General features: G+C 44.4%; 3 protein-coding genes across 4 annotated transcripts; 1 reads left to right on the plus strand and 2 right to left on the minus strand.

The window, feature by feature from the left end:
* Positions 1–4,559: 4,559 nt before the first annotated feature.
* Positions 4,560–6,812, minus strand: mrpl43 (mitochondrial ribosomal protein L43). Of its 2 annotated transcripts, none has more exons than XM_062474276.1 (4): positions 6,512–6,812; positions 5,878–5,984; positions 5,019–5,187; positions 4,560–4,934 (listed from the first exon to the last, which is right to left on the minus strand). In XM_062474276.1, the coding sequence occupies exons 1-4, from the start codon at positions 6,640–6,642 to the stop codon at positions 4,874–4,876; spliced, it is 468 nt and encodes a 155-aa protein (XP_062330260.1). In that variant the 5' UTR covers positions 6,643–6,812; the 3' UTR covers positions 4,560–4,873. The 2 variants fall into 2 exon arrangements, with proteins under 2 accessions (XP_062330260.1, XP_062330259.1); XM_062474275.1 differs by having other exon boundaries at positions 4,560–4,893; positions 4,990–5,187.
* A 227-nt stretch (positions 6,813–7,039) lies between these two features.
* Positions 7,040–8,942, plus strand: si:dkey-197c15.6 (putative nuclease HARBI1). Its single transcript, XM_062474254.1, has 2 exons — positions 7,040–7,872; positions 8,244–8,942. The coding sequence occupies exons 1-2, from the start codon at positions 7,194–7,196 to the stop codon at positions 8,642–8,644; spliced, it is 1,080 nt and encodes a 359-aa protein (XP_062330238.1). The 5' UTR covers positions 7,040–7,193; the 3' UTR covers positions 8,645–8,942.
* A 147-nt stretch (positions 8,943–9,089) lies between these two features.
* LOC134030827 (receptor-type tyrosine-protein phosphatase H-like) lies at positions 9,090–22,952 on the minus strand. Its single transcript, XM_062474183.1, has 21 exons — positions 22,678–22,952; positions 20,579–20,747; positions 19,990–20,253; positions 18,951–19,214; positions 17,894–18,157; positions 16,836–17,099; positions 15,778–16,041; positions 14,720–14,983; positions 13,462–13,746; positions 13,053–13,283; positions 12,380–12,646; positions 12,182–12,275; positions 11,679–11,723; positions 11,509–11,590; positions 11,192–11,282; positions 11,021–11,097; positions 10,425–10,559; positions 10,193–10,315; positions 9,883–10,046; positions 9,522–9,657; positions 9,090–9,265 (listed from the first exon to the last, which is right to left on the minus strand). Exons 1-21 carry the CDS (start codon positions 22,723–22,725, stop codon positions 9,119–9,121), a joined length of 3,678 nt encoding a protein of 1,225 aa, XP_062330167.1. The 5' UTR covers positions 22,726–22,952; the 3' UTR covers positions 9,090–9,118.
* Positions 22,953–23,545: the final 593 nt, after the last annotated feature.

Raw genomic sequence — 23,545 nt, forward strand, 5'->3', positions numbered from 1 at the left:
ACCCTATACTCTATACTCTATACCCTAAACCCTATACCCTATACTCTATACCTTAAACCCTATACCCTATACTCTATACTCTATACCCTAAACCCTATACCCTATACTCTATACCCTATACTCTATACTCTATACCCTATACTCTATACCCTATACTCTATACCCTATACTCTATACCCTAAACCCTATACCCTATACCCTAAACTCTATACTCTATACCCTAAACCCTATACCCTAAACCCTATACTCTATACCCTAAACCCTAAAACCTATACCCTATACCCTATACCCTAAACCCTAAACCCTATACCCTAAACCCTAAACCCTATACTCTATACCCTATACCCTAAACCCTATACCCTAAACCCTATACTCTATACCCTAAACCCTATACCCTATACCCTAAACCCTAAACCCTATACCCTAAACCCTATACTCTATACCCTATACCCTAAACCCTATACTCTATACCCTAAACCCTAAACCCTATACCCTAAACCCTTTACCCTATACCCTATACCCTATACCCTAAACCCTATACCCTATACCCTATACCCTAAACCCTATACTCTATACCCTAAACCCTAAACCCTATACCATATTCCATAACCATAACCCAACTCCTCTCTACTGTATCCCAGCTTGAAGCCTGTTTACAGCTGCATTACATTTACATTGTCATGGTGCTCCTTCCCCTCCTCTCTCTCCTCCCTCTCCTCCCCCTCCTCCTCCCCCTCCTCCCTCTCCTACCTCTCCTCCCTCTCCTCCCTTTCCTCTCTCTCCTCCCTCTCCTCCCTCTGCTCCCCCTCCTCTCTCTCCTCCCTCTCCTCCCCCTCCTCCCTCTCCTCCCTTTCCTCTCTCTCCTCCCTCTCCTCCCTCTCCTCTCTCTCCTCCCTCTCCTCCCTCTCCTCTCTCTCCTCCCTCTCCTCTCTCTCCTCCCTCTCCTCCCTCTCCTCCCTCTCCTCTCTCTCCTCCCTTTCCTCTCTCTCCTCCCTCTCCTCTCTCTCCTCCCTCTCCTCTCTCTCCTCCCTCTCTTCCCTCAGTGGAGGTGAAGGGCAGGCGTGTTGATTCAGATCCTTGTTCATGTTTGTGTTGCTTGTCCCGTGCGTGGACGCATGCTGGCACTGAACCAGAGGCAGAAGACCTTCAACGCTGAAGAACGCCCACGTCACTGTTCCTGAACGTCCTCTCTCTCTCTCTCTCTCTCTCTCTCTCTCTCTCTCTCTCTGTGTTTTTCCTGGCCTCTGCTCGATCAACACATACAGACAGACCTGCCGTAGCTCCGCCCCGGAGGGATGGGCAGTGACGTTAAACAAGCCGTCTGCTCAGCAGCATCGGGCAGGCAGGAAGACGATCTGCGTGGTGTACGATCGTCACGGTTACAGGGTGTTAAACAGAGATCTCAGCGCTCAGCAAGTGTTGAATCAGCTGTTGGAGGGGCCCTCCCTGGGGGCTCCCTAGAGAGCCAAGGGGCGATCTGTCTGTGGGGGGGATGCAGGAAGAGCCAGGCTTGGCAGCGTGCCTGGGGGGGGGGGGTTGTTTGAGGACCATGTTGTCTATAGAACAGCACCACACTGCAGAGCTCAGAAGGTTCCACCTGAGAGTCCTGATCAGTGATGCAGTTGGTGCAGCTGGTAGGAGCTGCTCTGTACCAGCAGGGTCTCTTCTCGTCCTCTCCTCTTTTCCCTCTCTCCCTCCTCTCCCTCTCTCCTATCCTCCTCTTTCCCTCCTCTCCCGCTCTCCTATCCTCCTCCTCTCACCCACCTCTCCCTCTCTCCTATCCTCCTCTCTCCCTTCTCCTCTCTTCCTCTCCTCTTTTCCCTCTCTCCCTCCTCTCCCTCTCTCCTATCCTCCTCCTCTCTCCCTCCTCTCCCTCTCTCCTCTCTTCCTCTCCTCTTCTCCCTCTCTCCCAACTCTCTCTCTCCTATCCTCCTCTCTCCTCTCTTCCTCTCCTCTTTTCCCTCTCTCCCAACTCTCTCTCCTCTCTCCCTCCTCTCCCTCTCTCCTCTCTTCCTCTCCTCTTCTCCCTCTCTCCCAACTCTCTCTCTCCTATCCTCCTCTCTCCCTCTCTCCTCTCTTCCTCTCCTCTTTTCCCTCTCTCCCAACTCTCTCTCTCTCTCTTATCCTCCTCTCTCCCTCCTCTCCCTCTCTCCTCTCTTCCTCTCCTCTTTTCCTCTCCCTCCCTCCCTCCTTCACTCTGTCCCTCACTCCCTCTCTGACCTTAACCGCTCTCCCTCCCTCCCGTACCCACCCTGCTGAGTTCACAAACGACCATGACGGACCCCAATCAATTACAGTCGGTCTTCAGAGTCCTCCTGACCTTGTCTCTGCAGAGACAGCGGGGGGAAACACTACAGTAGAGGATCTAACAGTGTTTTATTATCAGTTATAGAAACACGACAGTCAGGCATATGCCAGTTTTAAAACACTACAGCCTTCCTGGCGTTATAGAAACGCCAACAAACATTTTCCCCTGGGGGCAATAAAGTAAATAGTATAATATCGTACAACAGTCTTCTGGTGTGTTTGCTGCAGAGGCGGGGACTCACACTGTGGGCCGCCTGGCTGGTTAGAATATGTATGAGACAAGAGAGGTGTTTCATTACACACACAATCCCAAGGTGTCTCTAAGTGGACATGTAGAGGCGTTTAAACACTCACCGTGTCTCAGGCTGTCTATCACCGTGACAGGTACAGTCGTTTCAACACACTTAGACCAAGCAGGTGGAGAGGCAGGTGATAGCCAGGGCATCACATAGCCTTGATGAATACGTTTGGCTACATTGAATGTAAATTTGAGTTTCTAGTGCTGTAGCTGTTTGAAGTCTCCATAAAACACATGATAAAAAACGTGAATCTCATATGTCTTAAATGAGAATACAAGAACAATTTATTTCACAGACAAACTGGAGTTGTGGTTAATTATGGTTGACCTACGACCATGTCACTGTGCTCATTTGTTAGCTCGGTTTAAGGATAAACCTAAATCTGCAGTCTAATGCTGCATCACTGGGGGGTGTCCTGATGGATCCTATATCGTTTTGTCTTTCCTCTCTGTAGATATGTAGGCTGCGGGCTGCAGACCTTGTGAGTCAGGTGACGGCAGGACCACAGGGATGCAGACCTCGTGAGTCAGGTGACGGCAGGACCACAGGGATGCTCAACGCAGGATGGTGAACGTGTCCACATCGAGGGGTCCCAGGTTCAAATCCCCCCTGTTGGTAGCTTTGGATAAAAAGCGCCTGCTAAGTGACATTATGATGTATTAGATGACTCTGTATGGAACAGATCTTCAGACTGGACAGTGTTGTGTGTGTAGTTCTCCTGGCAGCGTGACAAACAAGGTTAGCAAGCACTTACTCTTACTTCCAAAACTCACACACAACAACGAATCAATGTTCAAAAGTTCGTAGTATGTTTGGTTTTCTCCTGCTGAATAAAATGTTTACACTACACAGTATTTCATATACCCTGATTTTCCCCTTGATTGTTACATTCTGGTAGTGTTCTTGTTAATGTAAATACGGTTGACTTATTTAAACTCAATATTATTCAGTAGACCTACCAAGCACATGTCATAGTTTAGACATTTGAGCAATTGATGGAAAACTCCTATATTTATAATAAAAGTATTGTGTTTATTTCCCCTGTATTTCATCGTCTGTTATAATGCGCTAGGTTCTGCTTGTGGAACAAACTACTGTATGGCTTATCAACACCCTAGACGGGAATTTGCAGCAATCACATGCAAAACATGTTCATACCTAGCCCCGCTTTCTGCGCCACCCGTCCGGCTGGCGTTAAGGGACGCTAGTAATTAGCTGGTGCTTGTGTTCTCTGGTGACAGTCCAACATGTCATGACGGTCTAATTCACACATCTGCTTCTGACAATCCGAGACCGTCACACTTGCGGGGAGACTGGTGGGGGAAAAAAGGCAAGTTTTGGCGTCCGGGACTGTAACGTAGCAACAGCGATCTTTATATAGCACTCTTCGTCTCATGGTGTGGGTCAGGCTGTCAGGCCGCATTGGGAGAAGAGGGTGTGATGTGAGAATGGTCAGGCTTAGATATTAGCTATGAAAAACCTCAGGCAACCGTTGTCCAATCAATAAAAATACCTGCCGTTTATTTATCGAATGTTCTCATAAGGAGGACAATTTTAGCTTTTTAATCTAGCGGTTGAACTCCAGAAATTACACTAAAGAGGAAACAAGTTTATACTGTATCCTACGGTAGATGTCTGATTGCTCAACCAGTAAGACTGTTTTGTACACTCTGTGGTGACATTTCTTTACGATTTAGCAGTTATTCCAAGAAGTGATACTTTGTGTGTGGGGGGTTTGTCCCTGGAGACAGATGAACATCAGGCTAGTGTTGCTTCAATCTCTGCTGATTGTACTCCTCACATCTCAAAACCGTTTTTTGAGTGTTATCCTCAGAATGATAGCACTTCCTGTGTCCAGTGTAACGCTCCACTTGGAACCCATCTATCAGGGAGAACCAGACAAATTGTCAATGTCTGCCACACCCTTAAACTGTTATCAGAACAGTTCAGCAGTTGTGATTTTATAAACATACATTTTTATTCCATGAACCCAGGTTACAACTCACACAGGCTGACTATCACAGACACATTTTAACATCTCTAAACCCACATTCAACAGCTGGCAAGCTCATGACCAAATAACACCGTTCCAGAATCATCGGTCCATCACTATGTTTAGATCCATCTGTACTGAAGGTATTCAAGGCAGGCATTCGGTCGATCAGAAAACAAAAAGACGGATTTGTTCTGCACAGTCCTGTGGGGGAAATGTTTCTGTTACAAACAAAACTGTGAGTGACTGCTGGTGTAAGTTCTCAGTTGTGTTTTCAGTTGGTCTGCTGTTTCTGTGGCCCCACGGGGCCCCTGTTGGGTGGCCCCACGGGGCCCCTGTTGGGTGGCCCCACGGGGCCCCTGTTGGGTGGCCCCACGGGGCCCCTGTTGGGTGGCCCCACGGGGCCCCTGTTGGGTGGCCTGTTGGTGAAGGGGTGCCACTGGCCCTGGATGCTGGGGCTGTCTGTGTGGATGGGCTTTCGGATGCGGATGATGTCCAGGCCTGACTGATTGGCCAGTTTGGTCACCAGCTCTGAAAGCTGCTCCGACGTCTTGCAGGTGATGGTCTCCTCCCGCACGGCGCCGTTCACTGAGAGAGCAGAGAAACATCTGTCCTGTCAAGATTCTTGTAACATCTATAATATTTTGTTAAAACATCATGTAACAAGACCCCCACACCCACACACCCACACCCCCACACCCACACCCACACACCCACACCCACACCCCCACACCCACACACCCACCCACACATCCACACACCCACATCCACACACACACCCACACCCACACACCCTACATAACACACTCTACAGCTCCGTTGTGTAAGAATAATTTTTCTTTGGACAAAATTCCCAAATCAACTACTGGCACAGGGTATGATGAATAATTGTACTTCATTGCCCCCTACCTACTTTTAAGAGCACTGCAATACATATATGTAGCCTATGTCAGTGTTTCATAACCGGGGTGCCGCGGCACCCTGGGGTGCCGTCTGACGAGAGCAGGGGTGCCGTGTAAAAGTCCTTCAACTAATTTTCCTTGCAGCTGGATGAGTTGACTGACTTAGTGGGCACGCTCAGCTCAGGGTGGGGGTGCCACAAAATGTTGAGACTTTTCTAAGGGTGCCATGACTGAAAAAAGGTTGGGAAACACTGGTCTATGTAACTCTTTCAAACCATTAGACACGTCTAGAGATGCCTCAAATAAGCACTAATTCTACATTCTTAATCCAAGCCAACGTACCAACATATCATGTCAAATTATGCACAACACTTACAGTATTCAGCCACAATTTTGGGAATCCGGCAAGATGTTGGAGATATGTACACAACTGTTCCGGGATTCTTTTTAGCATAGTCCACGACTCCGTCTTCGATAAAGTTCCTGTGGATACGATCAGAGACTGTTGTTACACTGATATCACACTATCATTACACTGTGATTACACTGTGTCTACACTGTGATTACACTGTTGTTACACTTACATTGTTGCTACACTGTTCTTATTAAACTGTTGTTACGATGTTATTGCACTGTTATTATGTTGTTATTATACTGCTATTAAGATGTTATTACACTGTTCTTATGTTGTTGCTATTATACTGTTATGTTGTTGTTGTTGTTATACTGTTATTATGTTGTTATTACACTGTTGTTACTGTTTTTACACTTTCTTACAATCTAATTACACTTATTACACACATAATGGATGTGTGTACTTTTGCCATCTCTGGATACGATTGTGTTTCATTAGTTATCAACCGCCAGAATCGTCTGAATGATTGAGACCGACCTAGAGGCCTGCTAACGAAATACAACTAGCAAAGTAGGCTAACTATTGATGACAAAAAGACAATCTGCGAAATGAATACATGTTTGTGACTGGAATACATTAGTAGAGGATCACTTACCTGACACCCAGAGAACTTTGTGCATTCTTGGAGAAGACGAGAGAGATGCGTTTCAACTGACAGACATACCGACCCACACCGTTTTGCAGAACGCTTTTTAGGAATCGACTCGGAGTGCCCCTTGATGTCATTTTGCTACTGTAGCCTGTATAGATAGGTATCCCTTGTATATTTGTGTATTTAAATATTTCAGCCAGACATTTAAACAATTCTCAAACCATGCTAGCAAGTAAATACACAGAAAACTAAGTAGAGGACGACTTGACGGATATACGTAAGATCATGTTGTCCGTCAATTACAAATTCCGGATGGAAACACGAGTTGGTGAAGACGGCAGCCAGACGAAGATAGTTATACGGTCTCCGATAGTTAGGCTACATTTTGAATTTATTTATTTTAATTCATGTTTATAATAAATATAACATATTTATTACGCATATTGATATAAATACAATGTCAAATATTTGTGTTTTGTATGGTCAAAAATCTGTCTTTTAGTACGATGTGTTTCACACGAGCCTATTTTTGAAACGCACTGAGACGATTGGAAAACATGGTTTAGAAATTATTTCATTAACGTTTCCTTTCCCATATTTTTGTCTTATTTTATATTGGAGGGGCTTGTTTAGTCTTAACATTTTTATCCCTCAATTTACTGGTGGAGGTTAGCATAACAAAAACATGGCTTTTGCCCCAGCGGTTTGGTTAGCTGTTCAGGAAGAACTCTGTGGGGACAACAGTTCGGAAACAAAGCCTGAAAACTACTTTGATGATTTTGAAGATGAGGAACTGTTTCAAATGTTTCACCTTACTCGACCATGCATCAATTTTATTACAGACTATGTAAGTCACCAGATGACAAAAACACATGATACCAAACAGACCAGTCATTCTCCTTGCGGAATGGTGATGACCGCGTTGGACTACTATGCTAACGGAATTGTATCAACGAAAGTCCAAAATAAAGTCGGATTAAATCCCTTAGAAACGCCAGAAGTCATTTATATCGTTTCAAAGGTGTTGTCCGGTATGGTCAGTGATTTTGTCACTTTCCCGAGGACTCGTGACTCGAGAGCCAACGTCGCTAATGACATAAAGAACTTCTGCGGGATGCCGAACGTGTTGGGTGTCGTGGCTTGTCTGCACGCGAGGGTGAGACCGGCTCATCTCCAGCCCGAGCTCTTTCGGAATACTCTGGGTTTCTTATCAGTCATGATCCAAATCATCTGCGACTGTGAAGGAAATATTTTGAGTGTGGAAGAATGTTGTGTAGGCAGCACTCCTCAGCAAAACATCTGGAACACCTCTGTTATAGGATCTCAATTTAAGCGAGGCGTACATGGAACCAACTGGATTATAGGTAAACAAACACCCCATCTAGTTTACTTCCACATTAGTTAATAAAGGTATGTCTTGAAAAGGACGCTATCCCAAAGCGCTGTGTGCAAGTTCTAATCCGTAGGCGGCCCTATACAACGACCACCGATAACACCAGCGATTTGGTTGTCATGTTAGTCATGTGTAGGCCTTATTGCAGGTTTATCAAAAGGCTGTTGGGGGGGGGGGGGGTAATATAATTGGACGGGGATGGGAACAGAAACAGTACAAGTCCTTTGTTTTTTGACTGAGATGTGTTCAGTTTGAGTATTTGAGTCTTGGCCGAATATTCGTGTTGTCCGTGAACAAAATATCTGTTGTTAACCACAGCTGTCTGTGCTTTTCCTCACGGAGCGGGTTCCGGTTACACGCAGGGCTGTCATCTCCTGACGCCCGTGTCTCCCGCGAACAGCGAGCCGGAAAAGCGCTTCAACTCCGCGCACGCCAAGGTTCTCCGAATGATGCAGGAAACGATCACGTCGCTGAAGAAGCGCTTCCTGTGTCTCAAGTTCTTCGGTTACGCGCAGCAGGACGGCCTGGATAAGAAGGGTGACGTCATGAACGCCTGCTGCGTTCTGCACAACATTGCCAAGAAATTTTCCGTCCCGTCTGTAGTGGAACCGGGGGAGAACTTGGAGACCATGCACCCGGGAGCGCAGTTCCGGGACTTGTCCATAGAGCTGCCCCTCGAGATGGCAAAGGCCAGAGACGACATAATTGCTGGATATTTCTCTGTCTCTGGAGCGACGGTATGAAATGCTTCAGCATGAACTCGTCCATGAAGGTACAGGGAGGGAAATGTAGGATGACATCACAGGTGCAGGCCATGTCTTGCACGCATACAGGCAGTTTGCGAATCTTGTCCAGTTAAGATGAAGAAAATTATTGGAAAAGTAAAAAAACAATAATAATAAGGTTTTGGAAAACGTACTTTTATTGTGTTACAACATCCATACATTCCATATATTACTTTAAATTTAATCCAACATTTAGAAAATTAAAAATGTGTGTATTTCCTTTTGAGTGCAGATAAAATAAACATCAGGCAGCTTTGTAGTGCGCTTCAAAATAATAACAAATACAAGAGCAGTGATACTCTCCCCCAGTACCCGGAATTCCTCAGAGTAAACTAGGATGGGAGTATAACATGGCTGAGTACTTAACAGGTCTATGTACATCTGTAAATGTGTTATATTTACATTTTCCTGTAAGCTTACAGACTGTCACTTTCAGACGCTTGAATTGGATTTCTGGAATTCTCTCAGTGCAGTTGCGTTAGCGTAGATCATGTCAGAGTTCTCGTACATATTCTCTGATGGCGCCGTCTTGGGTTCTAGAGAGTCCATGATGCACTGGTGCAGGTAGACGTACTGGCTCTGCAAGAGGGAAAACCAGATCATGGTAACACAGCACACTCTGAGAAGGGCATTAGTGACCCTTTGGGATCAGTAGTAACAGGACTTTCCTCCTTTCTATCCTACTTTCCCTACTCCTTCCCTCTCCTCTTTCCTACCTCCCCTCCCCTCCCCTCCCCTCCCCTCTCCTCTCCTCTCCTCTCCTCTCCTCTCCTCCCCTCCCTCCCTCCCTCCTCTCCTCCCTCCCTCCCTCCCTCCCTCCCTCCTCTCCTCCTACCTCTGTCTGGACCATGAGGGGTCGGCTCTGCCTCATCTTGTGTACGAAGGCGGCGATGCCCACAGCCCTCTCCCTCTCCATCTGCTGCAGGGTGACGTCCAGGGCGATCAGCGTGCCAGTTCTACCCACACCAGCACTGACACACACACACAGACACACACAGACACACACAGGTACACAGTCACATACACTACCAACAAGACTAAAAGATGTACAATTCCCTTTATCCACTTTTTGTAATCGACAACTACAAAATGAAAACACACAAAATGTTCCTAATTTTTTAAATCTCATTGGTCCAGTCACTGATAACAAAAACAGAAATGACAGAAATGCCTGAGTCTGTGTGGGGCTGCAGTACCTGCAGTGCACCACTGTGGGGCCCGCACCGGCCCCGGGTCCCTCGATGTGCTGGCGGACCAGCTGCCTGAACTGGATGAGGGCAGTGGTGCTCTGGGGAACCCCGTGGTCGGGCCAGGAGGTGAAGTGGAAATGCTTCACGCTGCGCTCCTCTGCCGAGCTCTCCTGCAGGGCGGAGAGGCAGGGGGTGAACACTGGTACCCTGACTCTAGGCTGTCTACATCTAGGGTCAGTCCCCTGACTGTTAGTGTAGGATGAAATGACAGCATTTGTTGAATTAATTGAAATATATCTGAGGAGATTTCGCTTACGTTTTTCACCCGAAACTCCCTCAGTGTCCAGTCTGAGTCTCTGTGCTGTGATGTGATGGTGACCAGCAGGTCTCCGTACAGGCAAGGGGCGCTGTCCACGGGCCAGTACTGCTCACACTTACCCTGCACACACTGGGGTGTCACTTTAGAGCTCCTCACACAATCATCCAAACAGACAGATAGTATCCAAAATAAATGGTGTCGGAATTTTCCCTGATAGTCAAACACTCACCCGCCCTCCTTCGACGCAGTTGGTCACCATGACTACACCCCTCACCCTCTGCTCCCAGATCATTCTCCAGAAGTCATTTACGGTGGAGGGCAAAGGCCCCTGAGCCGCGATGTACTGCTTGCTACTGCCATAGCCCTGACAGAGAGAAGAGGGGAGGGAGAGGGAGGGGAGAGTGAGGGGAGAGAGAGAAGGAGAGAGAGGGAGAGTGAGGGGAGAGAGAGAAGGAGGGGAGAGAGAGGAGAGAAGGAGAGGGAGGGAGGGGAGAGAGAGAAGGAGAGGGAGGGAGGGAGGGAGGGAGGGAGGGAGGGGAGAGAGGGAGAAACAGATGTCAGACTCACCTTACCCACGTGGTTATTGCACAACATTCTATCAGGCCTCATGGCCTCATTAAGCCTCTATCTGCTGGACCCACGTGCCACACCTTGAGTAAACACCTACAGGAGATCCTGTCATCTCAGGAGGGCTACTCTGCCGACAGGGGCAGGATCAAGAAGTCTTAAGAAGAAGGCTGTTACTGTACAGTAAAATAAGAATATGTTCTTCTTATGTTATGAACTTTCCTGGTAAAATGAAGGTAAAATAAATTAAATCCTCACAGGCATGTAGCTGGCGTTGATATATTCAGAGGTTCTGTCAGGGTAGATGACGGATAGCTTCACTCTGGACCAGTCATCTGGGGAACAGACACACAGACTCACTCTACTGAACCACAACAGACCCCCAGTGAGGGCTGGAGGCCCGTAGCTCCCAGCGGTGAGCCCACTTACATGGCAGCACATTGGTGAAGCGGTTCTTGTCCTTCACCTCGGGGTCCAGCGCTGCTCTGCGAGACTGTTCCGTTCCCACCGGAGCAAAGTCCTACACAGACCACAACACAGGAAGGTGCTTCTTCAAGACTGCTGAGAGCAGCTGCCACGCAGTGATGGACAGAGCGCACACACACAGAACAGCAGCTTCAGGGAAGGTGTGCAGATCAAGAGGTCGCAGGTCAAATCGTGTTTCTCTCAGGGGGTCGTGCCCCTCCCCCTGAGAGTTCCCCTCCTGGGTCAAGGTGCGACAGGGCTGTTTGTCCTTGTTACAATACCTCGTATTCCTCACTGAAACCTCGGTTCTGGTCGACACACAGTTGGTGGTAGTGTTCTGGGAACTTCCTGGTTGGAATCGCTCTAGAGAGACAATCAACAGTTCATGTGACCTGGCCGGACAGCCGACATGAACAAGGTTGTAAATACAAGATGGTCGATATATACATACTTCATCTGGTTGGCAGATATTTTGGAGTGGCTGAACGATACAGGTCTGTAAGAGGAGGACAAAGACAAACAAGGTTTTGTCTTTGGTGATTGTTCCCAGCAAATTGAGCAACAGCAAACCAGCAAAGTGTTAATTTATCACCACAAGTGTTTTTCTACTGGAATGTTTAACCCTCGTGCTGCCTTCGGGTCACATGACCCAAAGGTTCATAACGAACCATCGTTGTGTTTACCCAATTTTACCCAATACAAAAACAAATTAAAATAATTTTCTTTTAACCTTTGCAATGTGGGGGGTCTGAGACAGCCCAACGGTTAAAAGAAAATGCTTCACTTTGTCTTTGTATGCGGTAAATCTGTCGCAATACGACGGTGGGTCACAATGACTGATGGGTCAGAATGACCCGAAGATAACACAAGGGTTAAATAAATCCACTCTTATGATATCAACTTCGATAAACACCCCTGGTGTTAAATGAACCCTTCCAAACGTGATCAACCCACTTGAGTAGCTCAGGTTTCCGTCGCAGAATGAAGACGGCCAGACCGGCCAGGAGGATGAGCAGTATCACTGCAGTGATGGACCCTCCTATGACACCTGCACAGGAACACACAGCTGCAGTCAGTCCAGCTCCAACATCACACACGGGATGGGAAGCAGCACTAATGTTTAAAAGTTGTCCTCATTAGGATGGCTCTCACCCCGAGGGTCAGTCCCACAGCTGATGACCACAGGGTTACTCCTCAGGTCCCCAGAGAGGACAGCCAGAGAGATGCTGTAGGTCTTGGCAGGCTGCAGGCCAGAGATCTGGGTGTACGACACATTCGGGCCCATCAATTTCTGTGGAGCACTCCCTGTCAGGTTGGCCTCTGCAGCTGTCCACTCCCCACGGTCAACTGCCCAGGTCAGGGAGAGGGCGTAGCCGCCCGCGGCGTAGTCACACCGCCACTTGGACAAGTCTGGAGGAACTACGAAACACAAGAGGAAACACAGAAATAGATGGCGTGAGAAAATACAATTTGATTTATTTTTTTTATTTTTTTGCAGACTGTGACAGAAATGAGTCAGCAGTGGATGTGTCTAAGAAGAATGTATACTGTTAACAGCAGCTTTTACCCATAGTGATATATAGTGCAAAAGGGAAGGAGAGGGTTGGACATTTGATCGCTTCATCTGCAGTCAAATGTTGGAACCACTGAAATGCTACACCCACCCCTAGGATACAGCCACTGTTTTGTTTGGGTTTACTCAGGAAAATGCTTCACACACATGCGACACACCGCAGCCTCATAAAATATTTACATATTTAAATAAAATGTCCTAATCCACTGACCACACTGCTGTGTGTGTGTGGCGTCGGGTCGAGTAACTCACCCAGAGTCAGATGATGTTCACACTGTGTGTCGACCCTGCCCTCCCGCTCGTAGATGAGGACCACTCTGTAGCTCGAGCCGGGATACAGGCCTGTGAACGACACCTGAGCTCCGCCCACGCTGGTGTGCTCTCCATAGCTGTTGTTTGCTGTTGCTTTAGTGAATGAACCCTGGAGCTCAGCCTTGATGGACGTGTTGGACACTTTCCAGTCTGAGGCAGGGCAGTTCATCTCTGCAGTCAAGAAGAGGTATCTTGTTACTGGTGCATAGTAGAATCAATGAATGTTAAATTATGTTTCCTGGTATATATTTGAGAGGTATCCAAGCAAGTTTAACGTCTAGGCAAAACTTTAAACACACACAAAAAAACATATTTGCTATAAAACAACAATTATAAAAAGAAGATTTACTTGTGACTGTGAAGTTATTTATTCCGCTACTTCGGACCCCTTCGAACACGCTGAAGAAGGTGAGGTTGTATTCCGTGCCGGGGGTGAGATCAGTGACCTCGTGTGTCCGCCGCTCCTCCACAGCAGCAGCAGCGTGAGCTGACTTCTTGACGGCTGGGATGTCAATCTGATCGTTATTTATCAGCAGTGTGTAACCAGAGATGCCAGCTACTGGGATCCACTGCAGAGTGAGGGTGGTCTCGGAGCGACCCGTCACCTGGATCCCACCTGCTACGTTGACGGGAGCTGTGACGAACAGGAGACAAATCATCAGCATGTCAGATAACTTGACGCTTGACGAACTGGTCACTTTGAACTGTTGTTTCTAAATATTTAAGTTGTAAAGACATAATCCCCAACACCCAAACAAGCTGTGTGGGCGGAGCCCCGAACTTCAGCCACACTGGAGGAGATGGGTCACAGTAACAGAGCTGGCTGTTAGACATCCATACACCCTGACCCTCCCACCATGTTACACCCTGACCCTCCCACCATGTTACACCCTGACCAGCCCACCATGTTACACCCTGACCCTCCCACCATGTTACACCCTGACCCTCCCACCATGTTACACCCTGACCATCCCACCATGTTACACCCTGACCATCCCACCATGTTACACCCTGACCAGCCCACCATGTTACACCCTGACCCTCCCACCATGTTACACCCTGACCCTCCCACCATGTTACACCCTGACCAGCCCACCATGTTACACCCTGACCCTCCCACCATGTTACACCCTGACCCTCCCACCATGTTACACCCTGACCAGCCCACCATGTTACACCCTGACCCTCCCACCATGTTACACCCTGACCCTCCCACCATGTTACACCCTGACCAGCCCACCATGTTACACCCTGACCCTCCCACCATGTTACACCCTGACCAGCCCACCATGTTACACCCTGACCCTCCCACCATGTTACACCCTGACCATCCCACCATGTTACACCCTGACCCTCCCACCATGTTACACCCTGACCAGCCCACCATGTTACACCCTGACCATCCCACCATGTTACACCCTGACCATCCCACCATGTTACACCCTGACCACCCCACCATGTTACACCCTGACCATCCCACCATGTTACACCCTGACCAGCCCACCATGTTACACCCTGACCCTCCCACCATGTTACACCCTGACCATCCCACCATGTTACACCCTCTCACGTAACAGACCAGATATGTAGATTTATAGGGCACCTACTAGTGCTGGCAGACAACTTGGTTCCGTAGCTCCTCAGATCGTCCACCCCCACAGTGAAGAGAGTGAGATTGTATCTGGTGCCGGGAAACAGGGAAAGGACAGTGTATGTCTTGCTGGTTCCTTCTGAGATAGGAGGGATGAACACCTCTGGCTGGTCGCCAACACTCAGATTATAACCTTTAGAATTCTCCACGATGTTCCACTGCAGAGTCATGTTGGTCTCAGTGCGTTCGGTCACATTGATACCAGCCACATTGGAGGGAACTGAGAAAACACAGGGATAACTTGAGGATGAGTTATAATCTAGGAACTCATGTTGTATTAGAACTGTGTATTTGACAGGAGATGTCACAAGCTGCCCACACACAGCAAAACACCATATTCAACCTGAACCCTCAAAGGTGTATTATGATTTATTATGGGCTGTTGACATTCTGCATCACTGTTTCCACATATATATTGATACCTTAAAATGTTATGATATATTCATGATAATGTAAAGTTTTATATACCGGTAAGTATAGCTTTTATATACCATCTATAGATAAAGAGATGTTGGTCTCAAAGTGACTGTCTGTTTTTTTTTTTTACATTTCTAGTTTCTTTAACGTACCATTTCTTATCAGATCTACTGATATTTAAGGGTCTGTGGGTTGCGGACCAAGTTAATATTTAATATTAATGAGACAAACAACATCATTTCGATGGTTAACTGTTTGCATGAATGGAACCATAAAATGATGGTCCAGTGAGCCATGAATAGACCAGAACTGAGCAGCAGTGTCTGATACTAAACACAGCAACATCACAGGACCAGGAAATCCATACCTGAAAACATTTCCCCTCCTAAAGTTCCCCATGTAATATAATAAACCTCAACCCTCATATAATATACCTACCCCAATATAATACACATCCCCTAATATAATACAACTAATTAATACTGTATAATACACCCAACCTTTGCCCTAGTAGAATATGCCTAAGAATGATCCAAAATGCTAGTTCAACGATCTCTCACGTAACAGACCAGATATGTAGATTTATAGGGCACCTACTAGTGCTGGCAGACAACTTGGTTCCGTAGCTCCTCAGATCGTCCACCCCCACAGTGAAGAGAGTGAGATTGTATCTGGTGCCGGGAAACAGGGAAAGGACAGTGTATGTCTTGCTGGTTCCTTCTGAGATAGGAGGGATGAACACCTCTGGCTGGTCGCCAACACTCAGATTATAACCTTTAGAATTCTCCACGATGTTCCACTGCAGAGTCATGTTGGTCTCAGTGCGTTCGGTCACATTGATACCAGCCACATTGGAGGGAACTGAGAAAACACAGGGATAACTTGAGGATGAGTTATAATCTAGGAACTCATGTTGTATTAGAACTGTGTATTTGACAGGAGATGTCACAAGCTGCCCACACACAGCAAAACACCATATTCAACCTGAACCCTCAAAGGTGTATTATGATTTATTATGGGCTTTTGACATTCTGCATCACTGTTTCCACATATATATTGACACCTTAAAATGTCATGATATATTCATGATAATGTAATGTTTTATATACCAGTAAGTATAGCTTTTATATACCATCTATAGATAAAGAGATGTTGGTCTCAAAGTGACTGTCTGTTTTTTTTTTTTACATTTCTAGTTTCTTTAACGTACCATTTCTTATCAGATCTACTGATATTTAAGGGTCTGTGGGTTGCGGACCAAGTTAATATTTAATATTAATGAGACAAACAACATCATTTCGATGGTTAACTGTTTGCATGAATGGAACCATAAAAAGATGGTCCAGTGAGCCATGAATAGACCAGAACTGAGCAGCAGTGTCTGATACTAAACACAGCAACATCACAGGACCAGGAAATCCATACCTGAAAACATTTCCCCTCCTAAAGTTCCCCATGTAATATAATAAACCTCAACCCTCATATAATATACCTACCCCAATATAATACACATCCCCTAATATAATACAACTAATTAATACTGTATAATACACCCAACCTTTGCCCTAGTAGAATATGCCTAAGAATGATCCAAAATGCTAGTTCAACGATCTCTCACGTAACAGACCAGATATGTAGATTTATAGGGCACCTACTAGTGCTGGCAGACAACTTGGTTCCGTAGCTCCTCAGATCGTCCACCCCCACAGTGAAGAGAGTGAGATTGTATCTGGTGCCGGGAAACAGGGAAAGGACAGTGTATGTCTTGCTGGTTCCTTCTGAGATAGGAGGGATGAACACCTCTGGCTGGTCGCCAACACTCAGATTATAACCTTTAGAATTCTCCACGATGTTCCACTGCAGAGTCATGTTGGTCTCAGTGCGTTCGGTCACATTGATACCAGCCACATTGGAGGGAACTGAGAAAACACAGGGATAACTTGAGGATGAGTTATAATCTAGGAACTCATGTTGTATTAGAACTGTGTATTTGACAGGAGATGTCACAAGCTGCCCACACACAGCAAAACACCATATTCAACCTGAACCCTCAAAGGTGTATTATGATTTATTATGGGCTTTTGACATTCTGCATCACTGTTTCCACATATATATTGACACCTTAAAATGTCATGATATATTCATGATAATGTAATGTTTTATATACCAGTAAGTATAGCTTTTATATACCATCTATAGATAAAGAGATGTTGGTCTCAAAGTGACTGTCTGTTTTTTTTTTTTACATTTCTAGTTTCTTTAACGTACCATTTCTTATCAGATCTACTGATATTTAAGGGTCTGTGGGTTGCGGACCAAGTTAATATTTAATATTAATGAGACAAACAACATCATTTCGATGGTTAACTGTTTGCATGAATGGAACCATAAAAAGATGGTCCAGTGAGCCATGAATAGACCAGAACTGAGCAGCAGTGTCTGATACTAAACACAGCAACATCACAGGACCAGGAAATCCATACCTGAAAACATTTCCCCTCCTAAAGTTCCCCATGTAATATAATAAACCTCAACCCTCATATAATATACCTACCCCAATATAATACACATCCCCTAATATAATACAACTAATTAATACTGTATAATACACCCAACCTTTGCCCTAGTAGAATATGCCTAAGAATGATCCAAAATGCTAGTTCAACGATCTCTCACGTAACAGACCAGATATGTAGATTTATAGGGCACCTACTAGTGCTGGCAGACAACTTGGTTCCGTAGCTCCTCAGATCGTCCACCCCCACAGTGAAGAGAGTGAGATTGTATCTGGTGCCGGGAAACAGGGAAAGGACAGTGTATGTCTTGCTGGTTCCTTCTGAGATAGGAGGGATGAACACCTCTGGCTGGTCGCCAACACTCAGATTATAACCTTTAGAATTCTCCACGATGTTCCACTGCAGAGTCATGTTGGTCTCAGTGCGTTCGGTCACATTGATACCAGCCACATTGGAGGGAACTGAGAAAACACAGGGATAACTTGAGGATGAGTTATAATCTAGGAACTCATGTTGTATTAGAACTGTGTATTTGACAGGAGATGTCACAAGCTGCCCACACACAGCAAAACACCATATTCAACCTGAACCCTCAAAGGTGTATTATGATTTATTATGGGCTTTTGACATTCTGCATCACTGTTTCCACATATATATTGACACCTTAAAATGTCATGATATATTCATGATAATGTAATGTTTTATATACCAGTAAGTATAGCTTTTATATACCATCTATAGATAAAGAGATGTTGGTCTCAAAGTGACTGTCTGTTTTTTTTTTTACATTTCTAGTTTCTTTAACGTACCATTTCTTATCAGATCTACTGATATTTAAGGGTCTGTGGGTTGCGGACCAAGTTAATATTTAATATTAATGAGACAAACAACATCATTTCGATGGTTAACTGTTTGCATGAATGGAACCATAAAAAGATGGTCCAGTGAGCCATGAATAGACCAGAACTGAGCAGCAGTGTCTGATACTAAACACAGCAACATCACAGGACCAGGAAATCCATACCTGAAAACATTTCCCCTCCTAAAGTTCCCCATGTAATATAATAAACCTCAACCCTCATATAATATACCTACCCCAATATAATACACATCCCCTAATATAATACAACTAATTAATACTGTATAATACACCCAACCTTTGCCCTAGTAGAATATGCCTAAGAATGATCCAAAATGCTAGTTCAACGATCTCTCACGTAACAGACCAGATATGTAGATTTATAGGGCACCTACTAGTGCTGGCAGACAACTTGGTTCCGTAGCTCCTCAGATCGTCCACCCCCACAGTGAAGAGAGTGAGATTGTATCTGGTGCCGGGAAACAGGGAAAGGACAGTGTATGTCTTGCTGGTTCCTTCTGAGATAGGAGGGATGAACACCTCTGGCTGGTCGCCAACACTCAGATTATAACCTTTAGAATTCTCCACGATGTTCCACTGCAGAGTCATGTTGGTCTCAGTGCGTTCGGTCACATTGATACCAGCCACATTGGAGGGAACTGAGAAAACACAGGGATAACTTGAGGATGAGTTATAATCTAGGAACTCATGTTGTATTAGAACTGTGTATTTGACAGGAGATGTCACAAGCTGCCCACACACAGCAAAACACCATATTCAACCTGAACCCTCAAAGGTGTATTATGATTTATTATGGGCTTTTGACATTCTGCATCACTGTTTCCACATATATATTGACACCTTAAAATGTCATGATATATTCATGATAATGTAATGTTTTATATACCAGTAAGTATAGATTTTATATACCATCTATAGATAAAGAGATGTTGGTCTCAAAGTGACTGTTTTTTTTTTTTTTACTTTTCTAGTTTCTTTAACGTACCATTTCTTATCAGATCTACTGATATTTAAGGGTCTGTGGGTTGCGGACCAAGTTAATATTTAATATTAATGAGACAAACAACCTCTCATTTCGATGGTTAACTGTTTGCATGAATGGAACCATAAAAAGATGGTCCAGTGAGCCATGAATAGACCAGAACTGAGCAGCAGTGTCTGATACTAAACACAGCAACATCACAGGACCAGGAAATCCATACCTGAAAACATTTCCCCTCCTAAAGTTCCCCATGTAATATAATAAACCTCAACCCCAATATAATACACATCCCCTAATATAATACAACTAATTAATACTGTATAATACACCCAACCTTTGCCCTAGTAGAATATGCCTAAGAATGATCCAAAATGCTAGTTCAACGATCTCTCACGTAACAGACCAGATATGTAGATTTATAGGGCACTTACTAGTGCTGGCAGACAAATTGAATCCGTAGCTTTTCTGATCGTCCACCCCCACAGTGAAGAGAGTGAGATTGTATCTGGTGCCGGGAGACAGGGAAAGGACAGTGTATGTGTGGCTGGTTCCTTCTGAGTCAGGATGGATGAACACCTCTGGCTGGTCGCCAACACTCAGATTATAACCTTTAGAATTCTCCACGCTGTTCCACTGCAGAGTCATGTTGGTCTCAGTGCGTTCGGTCACATTGATACCAGCCACATTGGAGGGAACTGGGAGAACACAGGGGATCTGAGTTATAATCTAATAATATATATTCAACATAACAATCAACCCTACCCCTCAAAGATTGACTGTGATTTAGTATGGACTATTGACATCATGCACCACTGTTTTAACCTAATCCTAATATAGCCAACCTAATCCAAATGTTATCCACCTTACCCATAATACACCTAACCCTAATATAATATATACCAAACCCTAAGCCCAACCATAAAACATGTAGTACAACAGTTGTAATTTATTTCCTTAAACACATCCACACTGACGAACATCTGAATGATTCAGTTTAGAAGCAAACAATAGTTGACTTACGTGGTGTTGGGGTGGTGGGGGCCACAGTGCTGGTAGTTGGTGGAGTTGCTGTTGTTGCTGCTGTTGTTGCTGCTGTTTTTGCTGCTCTTACTGTTGCTGTTGTTGTTGCTGTTGTTGTTGCTAGGGTGGATAACGTGGTCGGTGATGGGGTTGAATTACTTCCTTGACCCTGAAAGCAGAAACATTGAGCAGTTACTCTCTAACCCTAACCCCAGGACCCTAACCCAGTTCTCTGCAGGGACCACTGCACTATCCAGGCTCTCGTTGTAAATAAGAATGTCTAAATGATGAAGGGTTTGATCAAATCAAAATGTATTCGTATAGCCCTTTTTACAAGCAATCTCACAGAGGGCTTCACATGCGCCCATTGAACTGCCCCTCAACCAACCTAAACCCTCAAGGGTAAGATAAGAATGCTAATTAATGGTAATAGACAAAGTGTGCCTTAATGTTGCTGATGTAATTGTCACTGCTACACACTATGTGGTTTTGTTTAATGATGTTAAAGAAATTTGACTGAATCAGCAAAATATTCCTTGCTACACAGCTTGCATTTGCTTGGTAAAAGCAATCATTGTTTCTTCTTTTCTGCACCATTATGCGAAACCATGTGATTTAGCCCTCTGGCAAATCTCTGAGATTACACCTCATAATTGTCATTCTTATATGGTTAAAAAAACTGTCCATGTTGCTTTATGAAATACTTTCTTCTGTGTTGTAGGATATTTCGCATTTATCCTACATTGACATATTTTTTGAAAAATATATTTTTATTTCAGCCTCATGTGAGCAAGACGGCCCTTGTTGTTCGTGTTACATTAACAGAGAGGGTCTTTCACAAACACAAAAAGATCTCAAACTCAACATACTTTTTTTGACTGGTGTGGACTTTAGTATTATACATGTAGGATTATTCATCATACTGTATATCAGATCCTTATTTTTACTCTAATTCAGGGTTTCAATATCTGGTTGTGTCGAAACCCAAACCATAAAAAGAGATGAACACTGAATCAAAAGAGGAACCACTTAACAACCAGCATACTACAGCAGATCCATGGGCAAGATTTCATTTAAACACAGATTTGACCTGAATAATACACGTATGGAAACAATGATTGCTTTTACCAAGTATAGTAATGTAATTAATACCTTATGTCAGTAAGGAAGTTATCTCTATATGTCTACATGTCAGTGTAACTATAGGAGCAGTAACACCATCCATTCATCCTTATTATAAAACTAGTTTTACAGTTAAGGTTTATGGTTGGGGCTGAGATTACTGGGGTGTGATTTGCTCCAAAAAATAATCAAAGAAAAGGAGCTTTTTACTTTGGGAACCTTCCATGTCCAGCAAGGCACTCCCCTGCCTGAAACTGACAACTCATGCAGAATTACCCTTCCCAGTACTCAACATAAAACGTCTTTATTTTGGTAACAAACCATGACGAACAGGGCCCGCTGAATATACTTCCCTTGTTTATCGTCCTAACGCAAAGTCACCACACGTCTGTGTTTGAGAGCTTCGCTGTGCTCAGGGTGACATGTAGCCAAATGGCTGAATAGGAATAAGGGGATATTCTAACAATATGTGGAAACCAAAAAAGTATCATTCTGATACGCCTAAAAATGTATGAAACTAATTCCAGTTTTGATCAATTTAGCTCCCTTCCTAGCAACATTTCAGTGTCTAGAGGGAGACATGGAGAGCACTTGGCACACTGCAACATGAACCCAGAAGAATAACCCTGCTTGGAATTTAATGAAACACATACACACACAGACACGTGTGTATATATACATATATATATATATATACATATATATATATATATATATATATATATATATATATATATATATATATACATATATATGAGTGTATAAAACGTCTTATACAGGATGTATATATATATATATAATATATATTTATAAATATCTGTTGGCCCAAAAGAACTTAGATGTATATTGTTCATTGCTAAACTCGACACTGGCGCAGTGTAGGTCTTCTACAAAGATTGAACTTTTCAACACTTAGCAGTTATCCATCGTATTCCCAGTGAATGATCTGATGATATTTGAAAGGGAGAAGCACTTACCCACACTGAAGCCAGAGCTAGGCACAGCAGGAGGTAGCCTGAGCCCATCGTGGACAGTAACACCTAATCCTCCAAGATCAGAACACAGGATGGGACTTTGTTCTTATAGAAGTTAGAAACTCAATTTTCTATTGAAACTATAAGCAACACTTTGTTGATAAATGCAACAGTGTCTCGCCAAAGTAGCCTTCGTGTCTGGCAAGTGCCAGTCGATTGTTTGCCTAATTTCACTAGTGTTGACTTTTAATTTCCTAACACGTCCTCCTCCTGGTAATCTCTAATGGCTCTCGGTCGTTTGAAACATGTTAAGGCGCTTCCCCATTTTCTGCGCTGGCTGAAATAACCACAAACCTTTGCCCTGATGTTACTTCCTTGTTAGGGTTGTTTATGGCCAGTCTTAAATTGTATGTATCTAATGCAGTCATATCTCTGTACACGTGTACATATTCTGTAAACTTTCTGTGTGTTTAACCCGTACATGTGCTGGTGATGTTTGTGCTTTCAGTACCAGTCTTTCAGGTTTGGGAATAAAAGATCAAACCCTATAAAGAATTTCTTTACAACTTAAATAATGGGTGATAGATTTGTGAATATAACTAAAGATCACAATTCATCACAACCATTGTTCAGAATCAGAATCAGGTTTATTCGCCATGTATGTTATACAAACACAGAATTTACTGTGGCAAGGAGGTGCAAAACACTAAACATATACAGATCTTAAATTAAGTAAAAGTACAAAAGTTTAACTAGTTCTAAGAACTAAACAATCTAAGAATACAGCAATTTAAATATTATATTGTTGTATGTTCTTATCTGTTCTGTCAGGCTTAGTCACTACAACTGAACAGGAAGAGGGTGTATTGAG

Source organism: Osmerus eperlanus, chromosome 12, assembly GCF_963692335.1.
Source record: "Osmerus eperlanus chromosome 12, fOsmEpe2.1, whole genome shotgun sequence".
NCBI lineage: Eukaryota > Metazoa > Chordata > Actinopteri > Osmeriformes > Osmeridae > Osmerus > Osmerus eperlanus.